Here is an 18774-nt window from a genome sequence, read left to right on the forward strand (position 1 = left end):
CAAGTTTTATGCCTATTTATACAGTGTAAGCATCTAAGCATATTCCATATTTGTTTTTTAGTTTCTCTCAATTGCTATGTCATTGCAATAATGTGTATTCCATTAGATTGATTGTTAATATTGTGTTTTATCTTTATAGGGCTTTTTTGTTTCTGGTCTTCCCATCTATATACAAGGCTAGTTGACAAAGTTAAAGGGGCCCATCTTTTTTATCTCCTTTAATCCTTAATCCACGATCTTCCTCATAGTTCTAGGGACTCTAATCCTCAAGGAGAATTGCAAACTGAGGATGTAATAGTTTCAATTTCTTGTTAATTTTGAAAGAATATGCACACATATGCGATTGTATTTCAATTATTATTCTCTGACATAATGAATTGTTACTTTTAGGTTTATAAGAGCTTTCATTATTCTCCTTGGCCTTGGCAATTTGCTGTGGGGAGAAAGGCAAGGATCCTTCCATGATGAAGATTAAAATCGGGAGGTAGCAGAGATGGAAGCATTTAGCAGATACCAAAATGTGGAGGCACCGAAAGCAATAAAAGAAGAACAGATGATGGAGGATAAGGAGGAGGGCCTCCATGAATTGGAGCTGGCAGCAAAGAATGTGGAGGATGGGAAGGGCCAACCCTTAATGTAGATTAAAGAATCTAGCTCAAAGCACGATCTTGGAAGAGGATGAAGAAACAAACATGGCAGAGGATGACGACATCCATCATACAGTGAGGTTGAAGGATCATCTGGCGAATTCCACAATGTGAAGCTATTTGAAGCTGCTGAAGAGAATGAAATGCTGGAGGATGAGGGCCACACCCAAGAGCAAAACAAACAAGAAGACAAGCAGATGGAAGATAGGAATTTTAGATGCTAACTAACTATTTCTACATGGGTTCTGTCTTGGCCTTGGCCATGGATTCTTCAACTTCATCCCCATTTTTGGTTGCAGTACAACTTGTATTTCTGGATTCTTTCCATCCTAATTTGAAAAGGTAAGCCTGAAAATGAACTTCTCTCTGGTTACAAAATCATAGTTCTTTTATATCCATAATATGTACAAGTCAAAGAACAAACTAAATGTTCCAATCTAGTGTCATGATGATTGGTTTCTGTTTTTATTTAACTTATCTATCTCCATGACCTTTACTTATATGCTCATTTTACAGCTCAAAGCCTCAATGCATCAGGGGTTTAAGCAATAACACTACAACAAATACAAGATTTTATTGCATACAATTATAACATTTTAAAAAAATATTAATTACTAATATAAAACAATAGCATTTTTAATCCACTTTTTATATATTAAAATCTGTTGAATAAAAGTTTACTTAATATGTTGAATAAAATTTTACTTTTCAATAACATTTTCAAATGCTATGAAAATCTATAGCATTTTCAAATGCTATGAATATAATTAAATAATATTTTCAAATGCTATAAAATGTACTTAAAATAACATTTAGATTGCTATTAAATAAAATTACTATACAAGAAAATCCTAATATAGTAACATTTATTTTAATGTCAATTTAATCCAAAATGTCACAAATTAAATAATTAGTAACTAAGGTAAATAAGTCATAAAGAAATACAAATAAGTCAACACTAATATTAAGGTTTCATAACTGATAGTAATTCCTCTCTAGATCAGTTTCAGTATTAAACAAGAAATGAAGATGGAGTAATATCACTAAGGAGGAAAGTAAAATGAGTAAAAATATATGGGGAATAAATAATAAATATTCATACATATAGTTTGCAATTCAAGCCCTAATAAAATAACATAAGATCATATATACGTTATCATATTCTATGCCACAAGCACACTACATATTTTATCTTTACCTCAATATCTTCTTCTAAAATTTCTTTTTCAATTTTTCTATCTATTTATCTTCTCCTAAAATAAAAATAAAAATTGTTATTTTTTTCAAAATTATTTCCTATTTAAATAAAGTAAAAATATCAAGCCATGATTGGATTAACTCAAAAAATAACTTTGGATTAAAAGGAGATTAGTTTGGAGGGAGATTAGTCAATATATATATATATATCCCCAAACTAGTCTCCCATTTAATCCAAAGATATTTTTTGAGTTAATCCAATCATGGTATGATATTTTTACCTCATTTAAATAGAAAAAAATTGGGAAAAAATAACAATTTTTATTTTTATTTTTATTTTTTGGATAGCTTACAATTTCTATTGATATTATCTTTCTTTTATACAAGTAATAATATCAAAAAGAAAAACTTTATTTTAAAAATTATAATCCAATGACACTTCAACATTAACGACATTTAATAAACCAGTGATACTCATATAAATGACATAAATACCATATAACTAAAGGGTTGATGAACATATTCAAAAATAAGTAAATAAATAAAGGGTTGATGAATAGATAGACAAAGTGAAAAAGAAATTTTAGAGAAGAGATTGAGGTAAAGGTTAAATATGCAGAGTGTTTGTGGCGGAGAATATAAATAATGTATATATGATCTTATGTTATTTTATTAGGGTGTGAATTACAAACTATATGTATGAACATTTATTATTTATTCCCCATATATTTTTACTCATTTTATTTTCCTCCTTGGTAAAATTACTCCACCTTAATTTCCTGTTTAATGCTAAAACCGATTTAGAGAGGAATTATTATCAGTTATGAAACTTTAAAATTAGTGTGGACTCATTTGTATTTCTTTATGGCTTATTCACCTTAGTAACAAATTATTTAATTAGTGACATTTTAGATTAAATTGACATTAAAATAAGTGTTACTATATTAGGATTTTTCTTGCATAGTAATTCTATTTAATAGCAATTCTAAATATTATGTTAAGTAAATTTTATAGCATTTGAAAATACTATTTAAATATATTCATAACATTTGAAAATGCTATAGATTTTCATAGTATTTGAAATTGTTATTGAAAAGTAAAATTTTATTCAATACATTTTAGCATGTAAAAAATTGATTAAAAATGTTATTGTTTTATATTAATAATTGCATTTTTTTAAAAAGCTATAACCGTATGTCATAAAATCTTGTATTTGTTGTGGTGCAAGTTTAGGAAAGCATTATATCACATCACATATATACAAGAAGAGCCCATTTGTGTGAAAGATGAAAGAAGAAACAAATATGAAACATGACATGAAATAATTAAAAATATTTTTTTATTAAATATAACAAAAAAAAGGAAAAACAAAAGAGAGAAAAAGTAAAAAAAATAAATAAATAAATAAAAGAGAGAGAAAGATGAAGATGTTGATTATTTTTGAGTATTTTCTCTAATTTATTTTGAGCAATAATTGTGAGTAAAAAAAATATTCAAAAAGTGACAGTATAGTGTTGGAAATCCTTAAAGATAAAAAGTTAAAAAAGCACAAAAAGAGTCTAAAATGGATGTATTTAATTTAAAGTTTAATGGATTTAAAATGAGTAATAGATTTTAAAGGATTTGATGGATTGTTGTGGAATATAAATACATTTGAATTTGAATTAAATTGTATAAATATATTTGAATTTCATATACGAAAAAAATAAATAAGTAAATATTTTTTTAATTTGAATTCCATAAATAAATTATTTTATAAGATAAAAATATGTTTATAGGATAAATAATAATAATAATAATAATAATAAAATTATATTATAAGGATTTAATATTAAAAAATTAATTATTTGCAAGAAATCAAAAAATACATTTGAATTTGAATTTGAATTCGATAGATGGAAAATATTATATAAGTATAATACATTTGAATTTAAATTTAAATTTTATAGATAAAAAAAATTAAATAGGTGTGAAAATGATATATGTATGAGAAAAACTTTTATATATTTTTAAATTTAAATTCTATAATTGAATAGTATTATATATATATATATATATATATAGAGGTCAAATTTTTAATTCTTAACAAATTTTTATAATATAGATTGAAAAAAAAAAACTAAGATACAGATATAGTTAGTAATAATAAAACTTTTAAACAAGATTTCAAATATGATCAAGCAGGTTAATAAAGCACCAATAAAACACAGTAAATATTTAAAATTTGAGTTTCCAAACTTTGAAAGATTCAAACCTTTGATAATAAATCAGAAATTAATAATGTAAAAATAATTTTAATAGATTAATAGTTTTTTTTTTTTGGTTACATATTATTATTATTATAATTATTAGTATTATTATTATATATTTCAGTATATTTAATTTCTATTTATTTTTTATTTGTTATTTTAGATTATTTTAAATTATTTTTTATAACAAATAATACATATAATATAATTTAAAATTTTGTATGTAAACTTCCATATAATATATAATAACATCAAAGTTTAAAAATTATTATTTAATTATTATTTATTAAATTATATATATATATAAATAAAATGGTTAGTAAAATAATATTATATATTATTTTTAAAATTATTTATTATAATCATATATATACGATGCATTTCAGGAATTAATCCTAATTTATGATTAAAGCAAACTTTCAAAATTCACATATAATATAACAGAATAATAAATTATAATTAAGGTAAATTTTCAAAGTTCACATATAATATAACGAAATAATAAAGACGGGGCATATAAAAGTTGAATTGAAATATTAAAAAGATAATCTTTCTGCTTGGAAAAGATACGTGTGCTTGGCTTTCTGCTTTATTTCTTCACAATCATTATCAAATAATAAATAACTAAAATTACAATATATAATTAAAAAAAACAAAATAACTTATTTTCTCCAACCGTAAAAGTTTTAAAAAATAAATAAATAAATGAACAGGATAATACAAAATTAAAAAATAAATAAAGACATATGCTTGTACGCTGAACTAATCTCTTTTGCCCTTTTCACTCAAAAAACCAAAATTCAAAAAGGAAAAAACAAAAAAACAAAAAAAAAAAATCTCCGATCACTTTCTTTCTGATCCTCCTCTGTCTCCTCGAGTATCTATTCCACCTACATTTAAAGGAGGCTACGTAACCCAAACCAAACTACAAACTCTCCTTCAATTTTTTCTCTTTTCTTGACTTGATCTTGTTTTGCTCTTCGTTCTGGAATTACTTCAAACCATGGGATTTTCCAAAAACAATCCCAGCTCTTCCTCTAACGCTCTCGAAGTTCCTCTACCTCCCGGAGAAGAAACCCCTCTCATCGGCGACGGAGACCCCAGCAGCAGATCTCTCTCTTCCCAAGCCAATACCTTCGCCAACGTCTTCATTGCCATCATCGGCGCCGGAGTCCTCGGCCTTCCCTACACTTTCAAGCGCACCGGTTGGGTTCTCGGCCTCCTCATGCTCTTCGCCGTCGCATCTCTCACCTACCACTGCATGATGCTCTTGATCCACACTCGCCGGAAGCTCGATTCTCTAGACTTATTGAAGAACAGCAACATCGCGTCGTTTGGAGATCTAGGTTTCACTGTCTGCGGCTCTTTCGGAAGGTTGATAGTCGATGTGCTCATAATTCTCGCTCAGGCCGGTTTCTGCGTCGGATATCTGATCTTCATCGGAACCACCATGGCCGACCTGTGGAATTCCTCCAAGATTCTTGGATTGGCACCCAAGAGCTTCTACATCTGGGGTTGTTTTCCATTCCAACTGGGACTCAACTCTGTTTCCACGTTGACCCATTTAGCCCCTTTGAGCATTTTCGCTGACGTCGTTGATCTTGGAGCAATGGGTGTGGTAATGATCGATGACGTCGTCGTTTTGCTAAAACGGAGTGTTCAAGTCAAAGCCTTTGGGGGTCTTTCAGTCTTTCTCTACGGATTGGGAGTGGCTGTTTATTGCTTTGAAGGGATTGGTATGGTTCTTCCCCTGGAATCAGAAATGAGAGACAAACAAAAATTTGGGAAAGTTGTTGCTTTTACAATGGCTTCCATATGCTTGATATATGGAAGTTTTGGAGCTCTCGGTTACTTTGCTTTTGGTGAACAAACAGAAGAAATGATCACAGCAAACATGGGAGCCGGATTGGTGACCACTTTGGTAAAATTTGGTCTCTGTGTGAATCTCTTCTTTACCTTACCTATAATGATGAACCCAGTTTATGAAATAGTGGAAAGAAGATTTTGGGGTGGAAGATATTGCCTTTGGCTTAGATGGTTATCTGTTTTGTTGGTGAGTTTGGTGGCTATTTTGGTTCCTAATTTTGCTGATTTCTTGTCCTTGGTGGGTAGTGGAGTTTGCTGTGCATTGGGTTTTGTTTTGCCTTCTCTGTTTCATCTGGTGGTTTTCAAAGACGAGATGGCTTGGAGAACATGGTGTTCTGATGTGGGTATAATGGTTGTGGGTCTTGTTCTTGGAGTTTCAGGAACTTGGTGTGCTTTAGAAGAGATGTTTTCCAAATCCGAGGCATAGCTTTTTTTGGGGAGTGCATATAAACATTTAGCACTGAAATTTGTCTTAGTTTAAGTGCCACATTCTTTAGCTTTTATTAGCCAAAAGATATTGCAAACTTGCAATTTTATTCTTTGAAAGTAGATTTGTTAATTGTGATAAACTACACAGCTATGGATATAATGAGAAATGAGAATATGGAAATGCAATAACTAAAGTAGTCGTGACTTGTGATTGTACGGAACAAATTTCCTGGGAACACACTGGCTTTTTTCCTTTATGAATGTGTACAGTATATATAAAATTTTGGCATTTGTGAAGGTGATGGGAATATGATTCATTATATATATATATATATATTTCAATTTATTTGTAGTTGTTAGTCCAGTTCATTTATTGTTTGATCCTTTTTTTTTTTTTTTTTTTTTTGGGTGAATATTGTTTGATCCTCCTATGATGATTGAAACAAGTAGTTATCATATTTGTACTGTGTGTAGAAACTTTCCATGTTTGCGAGCTAAGGTAAACATGGGGTGTACACATATGGTACAAGTCTGCTCCACCTAAAAAAATCCAGAGGGAGGGTGCTTTGGAAAAAAAAGGGGGCAAATTTTTGTTCTGCGCCTCACCTGAGGAGGGAGCACAACTCTGGAAAAGGGGAGAAATATGCAGAACTATGCAAAGTGTATAAAATTACTCTTTTTTTTTTTTTTTTTTTTTTTTCAATACATGAAATTTTTTTTTTTTTTTTTTTGGTTAATTACATGAAAACACATGTTAAATTTTTTATTGTAATCTTAGAATGTGTATTTGCATATGCAATAAAATACAAAGGATATTTGAAGGATTAATATTAATAAACATTCAATGCAACTCAACAGAATCTTTTATTTATAAACCTAATGGATCTTGGAGTTGACCACATCAACCACAGTAAGTTATTTTCCTAGGTTTGGTTGCATTATTTACCCCCCTCATGTTAGGATCTGTTAAAAAGTTTTCTATTTTGGCCGATTTAAATTGTAAAAATCTATTTTACCCTTATATTGATTAAAATAAATATTAATTTAAATTATCATTTTATTACTGTGTGCCATAAATTATGAATATATTAACTTACATAAAAAATACAAGTCTAACAATTTAGAAAATTATAATATTCATGTTTATATTATTAATTATGAACATGAATGAAGTAACATATATAAAATATTCACTAGAAGATTCAAAGCAATTTAAAATTCAAATATTTTGTTTCAAAAAAAATTAAACTTTAAATATTTTCATTTTTTATATCAAAGATAAATAAATTTATTAAATTGACCTTTGACCATTAAATTCAACAAAAATAAGTTAACGGTTGGGAAGGATCATGATTTCGGAAACCTCGAGGGGGCAATGATATTTTATTCTATCTAAAGAAGGTCTATGAGATTTTTCTTTTTTATTATGTAAATAAGATAATGATAAATATGAATTATTATTTATGTAATATAGAGATTGATAATGTTAATATCTAGATGGTATAAATGTACAACTAAATTAATAATTAATCCCTGATGATATTGTATGTAAAGATAATTTATGGCTATTAATTAATCATATATTCTTCTTCTTTTTTCTTTGTTGTTTTTAGAAAAAAATTAATTTTTTATAAAAATTTTGCATTCATAAAAAACACATATGGTAGAACCTCTAAGGGCAAACATTCGTTTCAACAATGTGTATCATTAAAAAATAATTTTTTTAAAACACTATGCATATTATTTATGTGGTATACTTCTTTTTTCACAATTTACATTCCTAATATAGATGTAAGATTTTCACAATAATATTCTAAGACTCATGGTGCTAATATAGTTAAGACTGAAGTAGTTCTCATAAGTTAACTTCTATAATAATTACCCCTAGAGTTAATTGTATTTTACATTTTTCCTTTTCGATAACCTTTCTTACAATTATACCTAAAAGATGCTTATAAGTTTGGGTGTTTGTTCATACAATAATCTCAATTTTGAATCTCGTTTATTTTTTCACTTGGATGTTTGTTTGAGGCAAAATTAAACCTCGAAATGTTTTGTAAAAATTTCTAATGAAGGTGCAAATAGGTTCCCTAATACATTAGATCTTTTAATTAAAACCAAATAAAACCCATACAAACAATAACCCAATATTTTCTTTCCCTCCCTCTAAACAAGCTATTCTTTGAGTCCCAATAGAGATCTGCAATATAGCACTGAGACTCTTTTTCCCCATGTAAATAAACTATCATGTTTCTTCACCATTTCAAAGGAAAACGAATATAATTGAATAGATTATGGTCCTTTCTAGTTATTATACCAAGTAGATTAAGAGATTATGGTAATAAATAGAAGGGAGTATGATAAAGGCAACATAGTTACCTGGACGGGTTCGATGGGTGATCAAAAAGGCCTATGGTCTAGGTTGGCAATCTTCATTGCACTTTCGAAGGGGTGCCAATCTATGGTCTCCCTAATATGAGAGAGCCAACGTCATAGTTTGTGTTCAGTGGGGGCCTGCGTGCGCGCGGCTATTGCCTAAACTCAATTGAAAGATTGCTATTGTTGGTGGAGGGTTTTGGTTAATGAGAAATGTAAAAAAAAATTGATCAATGCCCGTTTTGGTAATGATATTTTTTGTTATTTAAAGAATGACTGAATGGCGTTTCACAATCATCAAATGGAAAAAGTATTTTTAATGCTTCTGTATTTTTAAAAGCGATTTTAAATATTTTAAAAGAACTTTCTATATTTAATATTGTTTCAAATACAAAAGGTTAACCTTTGCAAAGGTTTCGTTAAATATGCTGGTCAATGACATGCGTGAAATTACAAGTTAAATTTTTTATTGTAATGTCAGAATATGTGTATATACATACATATATTTTTATATATTGAGAAATGAGAAGTGTTTAAAAAACAATGACAAATGCCAGTTTTGGTAATGACTTTGTAGCTTTAGAATTTGATTTTCAATATTGTTGATTTGTAAAGAATCATTTAATCAAGGATTTTTATAATTTTGGCCAAGCATTATAGAAAATGGTTCCGTATTTTTAAAGGGGATTTTAGATATTTTAAAATAACTTTCCATATTCAATATCATTTTAAAGAAAAATAATATTTATCAAGTGAATGATGACCAATTAAACTTATATGCTAAATATTAATTTACATGGTTATTTTTTAAAAATTTAGATACAAAAATAATAAAATTAAATATTACATAAACTGGTAATTGTCATAGATAGTAACAAATAGTAATAGTCTTATTTAATATTTATAGAGAAAATTAATGAAAATAAAATAAATAACTTTAACATTGTAGTAACTAGTTAAAATTTGCATATTTGGCATTTCATATGTCAAAAATGTTGTAAGTAGAACACTCAAACTTGCATTCTACAACGGAATTAAATGCTCAAATTATTAGAACTTTCATAAAAAGAAATTTTAGTTTGAACACTCCTAAGAATTTGATTCTTCTACTGTCACTATACTCTTTATATATGTTGAGGTTTTTTTTCTTTTTTTTATGGATAACTACAAAAATTTACCTTGTGATTTGAGAATTTTTCTTAATTATCCTTTTGTTTTTTTTTTTTCCCCAGAACTTACATTATAGTTTCATTTTCCTTAAAAATTTGTGTTTTTCAACACAAAGGAAATGATCTAATATAAAATCAATAAGTGAAAAAAAAACAATAATACTCATTTAACCTAAATACAATATTTCATCTATAATTTAAAGCAATTCTAACAGAACAGTGAAAATCCAATGCGAAAAAAGCACCAATTGGCAAAGTAGCATAACATAAAAAATCTGGCTCTTCAGTTACTTCTTCATCCTTCCTCGTATTAGAATGGCTGTAGAAGACAACCCTTTTGAACAGCCTTTAAGATTATTTTTGTCCCAAAAAAAAAAAAAAAAAAAAAAAAAAACAGCATCCAATAGTGGATAGTTTTCAAATTGTTCTTGAGCTCTGACACCCTTAATCAATTACTGGGTAAGTAAACTAAGTTCTATCGTTAGCTTTAAATTCTTATTTAAATGTTTTAAAGTAGAGTTAATGTGGTTATGATTGGGATTTTTTTTTTTTTTTGGTTATATAATTAGAATATTAAAATTGCAGTATCGCCTGGTATTTATAGTTTATTTTAGGGATAAATGCACTTTAATATCCTTTATAATCACAAATATTTCAATTGAGTTTTCTAAAATCAATTTGGACATATTGATATTTTCTATTTGAAAAATTATTTCAATGTGGTCTGATTACTTTAAATTTAACGGATTCCGTCAAACTGGGATCATATGCACCTCACATGATCCCTCAAAAATCATTTTTTATTATTTTTTAAATTTCATTTTTTTGTTTTGTGGGAGTAAAAGGAAAAAAAAAACACTTTAATAACTTCTAAAATCACAAAATTTCATTTTGGGTCCCTAAAATCAATTTTCTCACATTGATAAACAATATTAGATATTTAATAAAATCTAAGAATTAAAAAAAAAATTAGATGCTGATAAAATTTTGAAAACAAGATAAAAAGACAAGATAGTAAAAAGAAAAATTTCACAACATCAAAAAAATACCAAAGGCTCAAAAAAAAATCTGAGTCCAAAAAAATACTAGATGGCAAAAAAAATTTTGAAAGCATGATAAGAAATATTAGATATTAGAAAAAATTTCGAGAGTCTAATAAAAGTATCAAATGTTTAAGTATCCAGTATTTTTTTACCATATGATTTTTTCCATACTTTTAGATTTTGTTTTAACATCTAGTTTATTTTATTTTGGGTTCTCGGTATTTCTTTTTTTTAATATCTAGTATTCTTTGTAATTTTTTTGGCTTTCAAAATTGTTTGGATATCTGATACTTTTATGAAGCTCTCGGAATTTTTTGAATATGTGATTTTTTTTATTATACTTTAATTTTTTTTTTATTTTTTTTTTTTTTGCTATTTGCTATTTTTTTTTACTCTTAAATTTTTTTCAATATCTTGTATTTTTTTAAGAATGTCAAAATTTTTTTTTACTATCTGGTATTTTTGTAGCGTTCTGAAAATTTTTTTAGCATCTAATTTTTTTTTTTTTAGATCTTAAATTTTGTTAAACATCTAATATTCTTTATCAATGTGAAAAAATTGATTTTAGGGATCCAAAATGAAATTCAGTGATTTTAGAGGGTACTAAAGTATTTTTTTTTTCTTTTACTCCTACAAAATAAACAAATGAAATTTAAAAACTAATAAAAAATGATTTTTGAGGGTCACATGAGGTGTAGGTGACCTCAATTTGACGGAATTCATTAAATTTAACGCAATTAGATCACATTGAAATAATTTTTCAAATAGAAGGTATGAATGTGTCAAAATTGATTTTAGAATGTTCAATTGAAACATTTGTGATTATAGAGGATACTGAAATGCATTTATCCCTTTATTTTTTTATGTTTTGATATATTGCTCATGCCATTCCCCTTCGTTTTGTTATTTTCTTTTAGTAGATTTTTCTGGGAAACTTTTACATTTTTTATAATTATGAATAAATGATGATATAGTTGTTATTTTTTTTTTTTTTTCAATATTCATGAATATCAAATCATGTGGATTAGGTTTTGAAACTTGATTTATTGACTAATCAATCTTTTGCTAGATTTTGGATCATTACACAAAGTTTAACTTATATGGCACAATGACGGAGGTTTATTAGTTTGCAACTTCTTAATAATGATGTTTGTCAATCGGTACTTTGCCAATTCGGTGCTTGTTTGGCAATGGACTTCCACTGTTCTATTAAAGTTGATTTAAATCAAAGATGAAATGTTATATTTAGGTTATATGGATATTATTGTCTTTTAACATGTTCATTTTCTATTAAATTATTTATTTGTATTAAAAAACAGTAATTTGAAAGGAAAATGAAACTATAAAGTAAATTTCCAAAAAAAAAAACAAACAGAAGGATAATTATTAAAAATTCCTAAACTATAAGTTAAATTTTTTGTAGATATTCCTTTTTTTTTTTTCCTTTTTTGTTTTTACATAGGTTAAATTATAAGGGGGATGTTTTCTATCACAACTCTGCTGGAAGCTTGAAATTGGGTTTAAACAACAGAGATCATTGTTAATTAGCCTATCCCTTTGATTGAAGTTGTCCTCATATAAACACATAAATTTGATTCGAAATTTCCAAGTTCTTAAATAAATTTGTGTTATTAAAAGCTAAGAAGACAATTTAAGTCAAGGTCCTAAAAAAGAAGATGACAACAAATCAATTTAATCCATCCACTATACCAAACACCATAGTTTAGGACCCAAATACTACCCAAAAAAAAAATAAAATAAAATAAATTGGGAGTGGGAGTGCCAAATACTCTAGGATTAAGGACTAAAATGCCAGGAAAAAAACAAAAAAACTAATTTCAAATGGAAACATAGAAACGAGGAGCTGTGTGCATTCAATAATCTGAGTCTTGAATCCTGATGTTTGTTTGAGACAAAATTAAACCTTAGAACTTTTCGTAGATAAAAAAGTTATAATGAAGGAACAAATTCACTAATACTTTAAAAATTTTAAATTCCACCCCACATAAAGCCCATTCAAAACAATAATCCAACATTTTCTTTCCCTCCTCCAAAGTAAGCTACCTACTATATTAGGGCCCAATAAAGATCTACCAACAAGCATCGGGCCTCAATCCCCATGTAAAGAAACTGTGATTTTTTTTTTTTTTTAACTAATGAAGACTGCATTAAGCATAAAAGAAAAAGGGAACCTCAATAAAGGTTTGCCCTGCAATACAAGCCTTAGTTTGTCTGAGAGGATTTGGGCCAAAATATTTACAAGACATAAATTAAGAGTTATATCTGAATAAAACAAAACTTTATTATGCTTGATGGCATATCTAGCTGCTAGCTCAGCACAGAGGTTAGCTTCCCTTGGGGTCTAAGAGATCTTCCAGTCATTGTTCTTCATTTTTCTCTTTGAGAAAAACAACCGTCTCCCATGTCTCCCAAACACAAGTTTCGGAAACATCTTTAAGCTAGTTAACTACAGACTGTGCATCACATAGCCAATCCACATTCTTCTATTCGAACTTTTTTGCAAGATTAGTCGCCTACTCTATAGCTTTAAGTTCAGCACTTTCAACTCCCATGGGATTTATAGGTTTGATCGCTAGGAGTAAACTTTGTCATTTCTAGCTATCATGGCTATTGTTAACTTGTCTGGTATACAAGTTGCATTGGTATTGATGATAGGGGTGGTTCCAGTCTTCTTTTCTAGGCATAGCTACTGAAGGAGCCTTTGTTGGTGACACTGAGGCAAACTCCTCAACCATGCTCTCCCATCTTACAACTGTTTAGGTTAAAGGTCTCTTATCCTCGAAAAGTTTTTCATTTTGCATTTCCTAAACCATGTACAGAAAAGAGTCAAGCAGCAAGGAAGTAAAGTCTTTCCTCCCAACTTTGAGCAAAGCTTAGGGACAGATGACATGCACCATCTCACCAACTGAAGATCATTATTGCTGTTAACTGGGCTTGTTGCTGGGCATTGTAAGAATAAATGGGTAGCTGTTTGACTTTCAAAACCACACAGGGGGCAACTCGTATCTCTTTTCCTTGTTTTTTTGTATAAAAAAGACTTAAAAGGAAACACATCGGAGGCTAGTCTCCATAAGAACATCTTTAGCATTTCATGAATGTTTGCTACCAAAGTTTCTTCCAAAGGCTCTCTCAAGACTCCACAACAGGGGCTAGAATTTTGACGTAGCTTTCGACTGAAAAAACTTCATTGCTGCTTACTATCCAAAACAAATTGCCTTTAAGGTTGAACTTGTGAGTTTTAGTATTTTTGATAGCCTCTACTATCTTTAGGTCACATAATCTAGCAACTTTATTTTATCCCAATCTAAAGAAAGGGGATCCAGAATGTCAATCACTCTTCTAGCTTGGGTTTCCTCTGCTCCTTCTTTAACCTTTGGAGTTTTTGCATTGATATATCCATTGCCAATTTTGAAGCAAGAACCTCTCTTGATAATTTCTTTTGAATCAAGGATACTTTTCTAAGTAAAGGAGTCTCTAACTTTATATCTGCATCCAAAAAAAGACTTATTATTCAAATATTTGTCTCTCATGAGCCGTGTCCAAAGAAAATCCTCTCCCTTAGCTAGCTTCCAATCAAGTTTTGTAAGAAGAGCTGAATTGACGTCTTTGAATCTCCTAAATCCCAGACCATTGCAATTCCTAAGTTTACATAAGCTGGCCAAATCCTTAAGCGCAAGAAAGCGACCCTTCCCTACCTTCAACTGCCACTAAAACCTCCTAACTATTCCATCTAAATTATTATAGATACTACTTAGGATTTTGAAGATCGACATAGTGTAGACTGAGATAACCATTGCCACTTATTTTATCAAAGTAGCATTACCTGCTTTTGAAAGAATCTTCTTTGCCAACCTTCTAATTTACTTTGTACTCTATCCTTTAGTATGCTGAACTCCTTGTATTTATTTTTACCAAAATTAGAGAGTTTTCTAGGTAGATTGAGCCAGCCTTCATTTCCTTGAAACCCAATGTGACAGCCCAGACCATTCGGATACGATATTATCCTCTTTAGGCCTGGGGAATCCTTTTACAATCCAGCCCTTAGGGTTTTAAAAGGCCTCGCAAAGGAAAGGTATCCACACGCTTATAAGCCATACTTCGTTTCACTTTCCAACCGATGTGGGATCTCACAATCCTTCCCCCTTAGGGTCCAGCGTCCTCGCTGGTACACTGATTTGGGTCCTACTCTGATATTATCTGTGACAGCCCAGACCACCCGCATATGATATTGTCCTCTTTGGGCCTGAAAAATCCTCTTACAACCCAGCCCTCAAGGTTTTAAAAGGCCTCACAAGGAAAAAGTATCCACATACTTATAAGCCATGCTTCATTCCCCTTTCCAACCGATGTGGGATCTCACACCCAACTGCTTCCTTATCTGATTCTTGGTCCTCCCAAGTATGTTTTTTTAGAATAAAATTTGAGACTTTTCTAAGTTTGGTTGCTGTCTAGAACATGAACTATAAAGTTTTGGAATCTTGTCTATCTCCTTCACATTTTGAGGGTTGGTCCGATAAGCAATTAACAGATCATTGGAATAATGAAGATGCGAGACAGCAGTTGCTTCTTTATATATTTTAATCACTTGGATATTAGCATTGTCATCCACCAGCATCGAAAAGATTTCAAAAAAAGAATAAAAATGAATGGAGAAAAGATATCTCCTTGTCAACTCCCTCTTTCAGAGGTGAACAAATATGTTCTGCTATCACTTAACAAGATGTCAAATTGCACAGAGCTTATGCAGCCAAAAAACAACCTTTTAAATCTTCTAAAAATCCCCATAACTTCAACATCTTCATAATGAAATCCCATTCAAGCCTATTATAGGCTTTTTTTCATATCTATTTTAATTAACATTAGTCCATTTTTTTCTTTATGAGAACAAACTTTACAAGTCACCTCTTATGCTACCACTGTATTTTCTACGATCCATCTTCCCTTATGAAGGCTCTTTAATTTGGTGATATTATTTTAGGCAACAGTAGTTTAAGCCTTGAAACAATGATTTTTCCACGATTTTATAAGTGAAATTACAAAAGCTTATAGGTCGAAATTAATTGAGGTCCATAGTAATTTTGGATTTTGGGATAAGGACCAGCAAGGTTTTATTTATTCCTCTTATGATTGTCTTGGTCATGAAACATTCTTGAACCATCCTCATAAGTTGTTTTTTCACTGTATCCTAGTGGGTTCTAAAGAAAGGCCTTGGAAAACTGTCTGAGCCAAGGGTCTTTAAAGGATGCAAACCCCCAAATAGTTTTCCTTATCTCTTCCTCTGTTTGGATCATCATTAGATAAGTGTTCTTCTCCTCACTGATATACCTTTCTCCTAGCTCTTCAAACTCTCTTGAGAAGGGAGAATTGGATGTGGTGAATAGTTCTTTGAAATCCTCCATAAAATATTGGCTAATCTGGTCCCTGTTATGTAGCTTTCATTTCCTTTCTTTATGAATTCAATCTTGTTTCCTCCTTCAAACCAAAGTGCTTATATGAAAGAACTGGATATTACAATCGCTTTCTACTAGCCATGTCTCTCTTGATTTTTGCCTCCAAATACTTTCCAGCCTTGCTCTTTATTCTCTTAGCTGCTTTTGAATGTTGGCTTACTTTGCTCAATCTTCTAGATTTCTAAATTGGATATCTCCCAATTCTTTTTCTAACACCTTTATCTTCTCTTGAACATAACCAAAATGAGTCTTGTTCCATTTCTTGAGGGCTAAATTTGTATTGTTCAATCTTCTCATGATTTTGTGAGCCATCATCCCATCCCTCGGTTCTTCATTCCAAGCCTTCTTTACAAACTCAAAATTTGAGATTTCACTTACTCAGGCTTTAAGGAATCTGAATCGTCGTCTTTGCTTAGAGTTTTCCTTATAGGTGGTAAGTAAAAGAGGTGAATAATCCAATTGTTCTATTGGTAAATTACTAATTTTTGCCTTACTGAGCAAAGATAATCACCCCTAATTGGCCAATCCTCAGTCTAGACATTCCTTGATGTAAGCATTCCCTTCTTGCTTGTTCTCCCAATGAACCTCTTCCCTGAAAAACCTAAGTCTACAGCTCCTACATTTTAAGCAAACTGCTTTAAGAAAGAGTGTTTTCTCCAGCAGCTTACTCCTTCAATTTGTTTAGATTCATTGATGATTTTATTTAGATCCTAAATAATAAGCCAAGATAGATTACCATCTAAAATTATATCCTCCAATTGTCCCCAGAAAATAGGTTTCTGCTTTTGATAGAGTGTCATAACCTCTAAAAAATCGTCATATCTCATCTCTGTTATCCTTTTTAAAAACTCCACTGATGATACGGTCCACACTCCATTTAATCTCCACTTGATCTCTATTTTCCACATAAAAATCATTCCTCTAGCCCAACATTTAGTTCTGCAATTTCGAAATTCTTAAGACCCAGCAACATACAAATTTTAACATCTTCATCTTTGACGCCTTAATTTCTATTAGTAGGAGGTAATGGGGGCTATATTTTCTAACCAAGCTTCATAGAATATTCAAGGTATCACTCTCTTCTATTTCCCTACAATTCCAAAAAAATTGGTTTCAATTACAAAGGGGGGGAGGGGAATGATTCAGCCCACCTCCTTGTCCAATTGAAAATCCTAATTGGGGGACTACCCTCTCTCACAAGTTTTTCTGGTCAAACCTGTTCTTTGTGAACTTTTCCTTGCTGCTTTCTTCCAATTTCTTGTTCTCATGCTACTTCCTTCATTCATTCCTGGTTGGAAAATTCCTTCTGAGAATTTTCCTATATCTAACTGAAACCTCGGGGTTCTTTGGAATTCCCTTTCAGGCTCCTGCAAGATGTTTTCTTCTGTCACCATATGTCCTTCAAAACTCTCACTTAACAGCACTTTTTTGCAAACAATTTCCTCTGTATCCTTGGGCTTCTTTTAAAAAGGTAGGATAACAAAGGTTGGGCTACTATTTTAAACCTTCTAGGGCTAACTTCTTTTCTAGCTTTTCTTGAGCCGCTAAGCCCATCAAATCTGATTGGTTCTAGTATTGGCCCGTTAGAGCTCAATTTTCAAGATCATAAAGAGAAAGATAATTGATTAACTCTGTGACCCACTTACCAAGTATCTATGGTTCAAAGTTGGATAGTCTGACCTAGTAGCAATGCAGCATGAATCTTGTTCAAATTCTTAGAGCAATTTGAATCCAGGGTTTGTTTTAAAGAATTTAATTCTAGGCACATTTCCAAAGCTAGATGTAAATCCTCCATAGGTCTATATTTACTGCTACCCTCGAGCGCCAAAATCTTCCCTTATCTTTTGCCTCTTTGACAAATGTCAAACTGCTAGTCCATCAGGCTGTCAAAAACCTCTCTTCCTTTTCTAAACTGTGTTCGTACCTTTTTATCTTCCGAAGTATTAACAAAAAGGAAACTTCCGCCGTGCTCCACCCTGAGCCAAAGGCTATATAGCTTGGCTGTGATGCTGTTTGTAATAGTTATGGTGGTTGAGTTTTCAAATGACATGATTTAACTTCCGACATTTATAGCAAAAATCAGAAAGTTTTTTGTATTTGAACTGAATCCATCTTTCATCTCCATCCTCTTTGTCCTGGAAGAAACCTAGTGGAAGGGGATTGTGAATCAATAAATTAACCTTGAACTTTAGAAACCACTATCCAACTATGCATTTACTGGAAATTGAACTCTTGTGGATCGAACCTAACATATTTCCTATTTGCTCCACCGTCTCTTCATGGCAATAGATCGAAGATAAACCGTGAACTTGAATTGTGAAAGTAGT

At 30.4% G+C, this 18774-nt stretch overlaps 1 protein-coding gene and 1 non-coding gene across 2 annotated transcripts; both read left to right on the forward strand.

The window, feature by feature from the left end:
- The first annotated feature begins 4854 nt into the window (after positions 1 to 4854).
- LOC107427173 (amino acid transporter AVT3B) lies at positions 4855 to 6740 on the forward strand. Its single transcript, XM_016037524.4, has one exon. The coding sequence runs from the start codon at positions 5097 to 5099 to the stop codon at positions 6384 to 6386; it is 1290 nt and encodes a 429-aa protein (XP_015893010.3). The 5' UTR covers positions 4855 to 5096; the 3' UTR covers positions 6387 to 6740.
- Positions 6741 to 8759: 2019 nt separating this feature from the next.
- On the forward strand, positions 8760 to 8923 carry LOC112493005 (U1 spliceosomal RNA). The gene has a single exon (XR_003057421.1). It is a non-coding gene; the product is annotated as a U1 spliceosomal RNA (small nuclear RNA).
- Positions 8924 to 18774: the final 9851 nt, after the last annotated feature.

Source organism: Ziziphus jujuba, chromosome 9 (genome assembly GCF_031755915.1).
Source record: "Ziziphus jujuba cultivar Dongzao chromosome 9, ASM3175591v1".
Lineage (NCBI taxonomy): Eukaryota > Viridiplantae > Streptophyta > Magnoliopsida > Rosales > Rhamnaceae > Ziziphus > Ziziphus jujuba.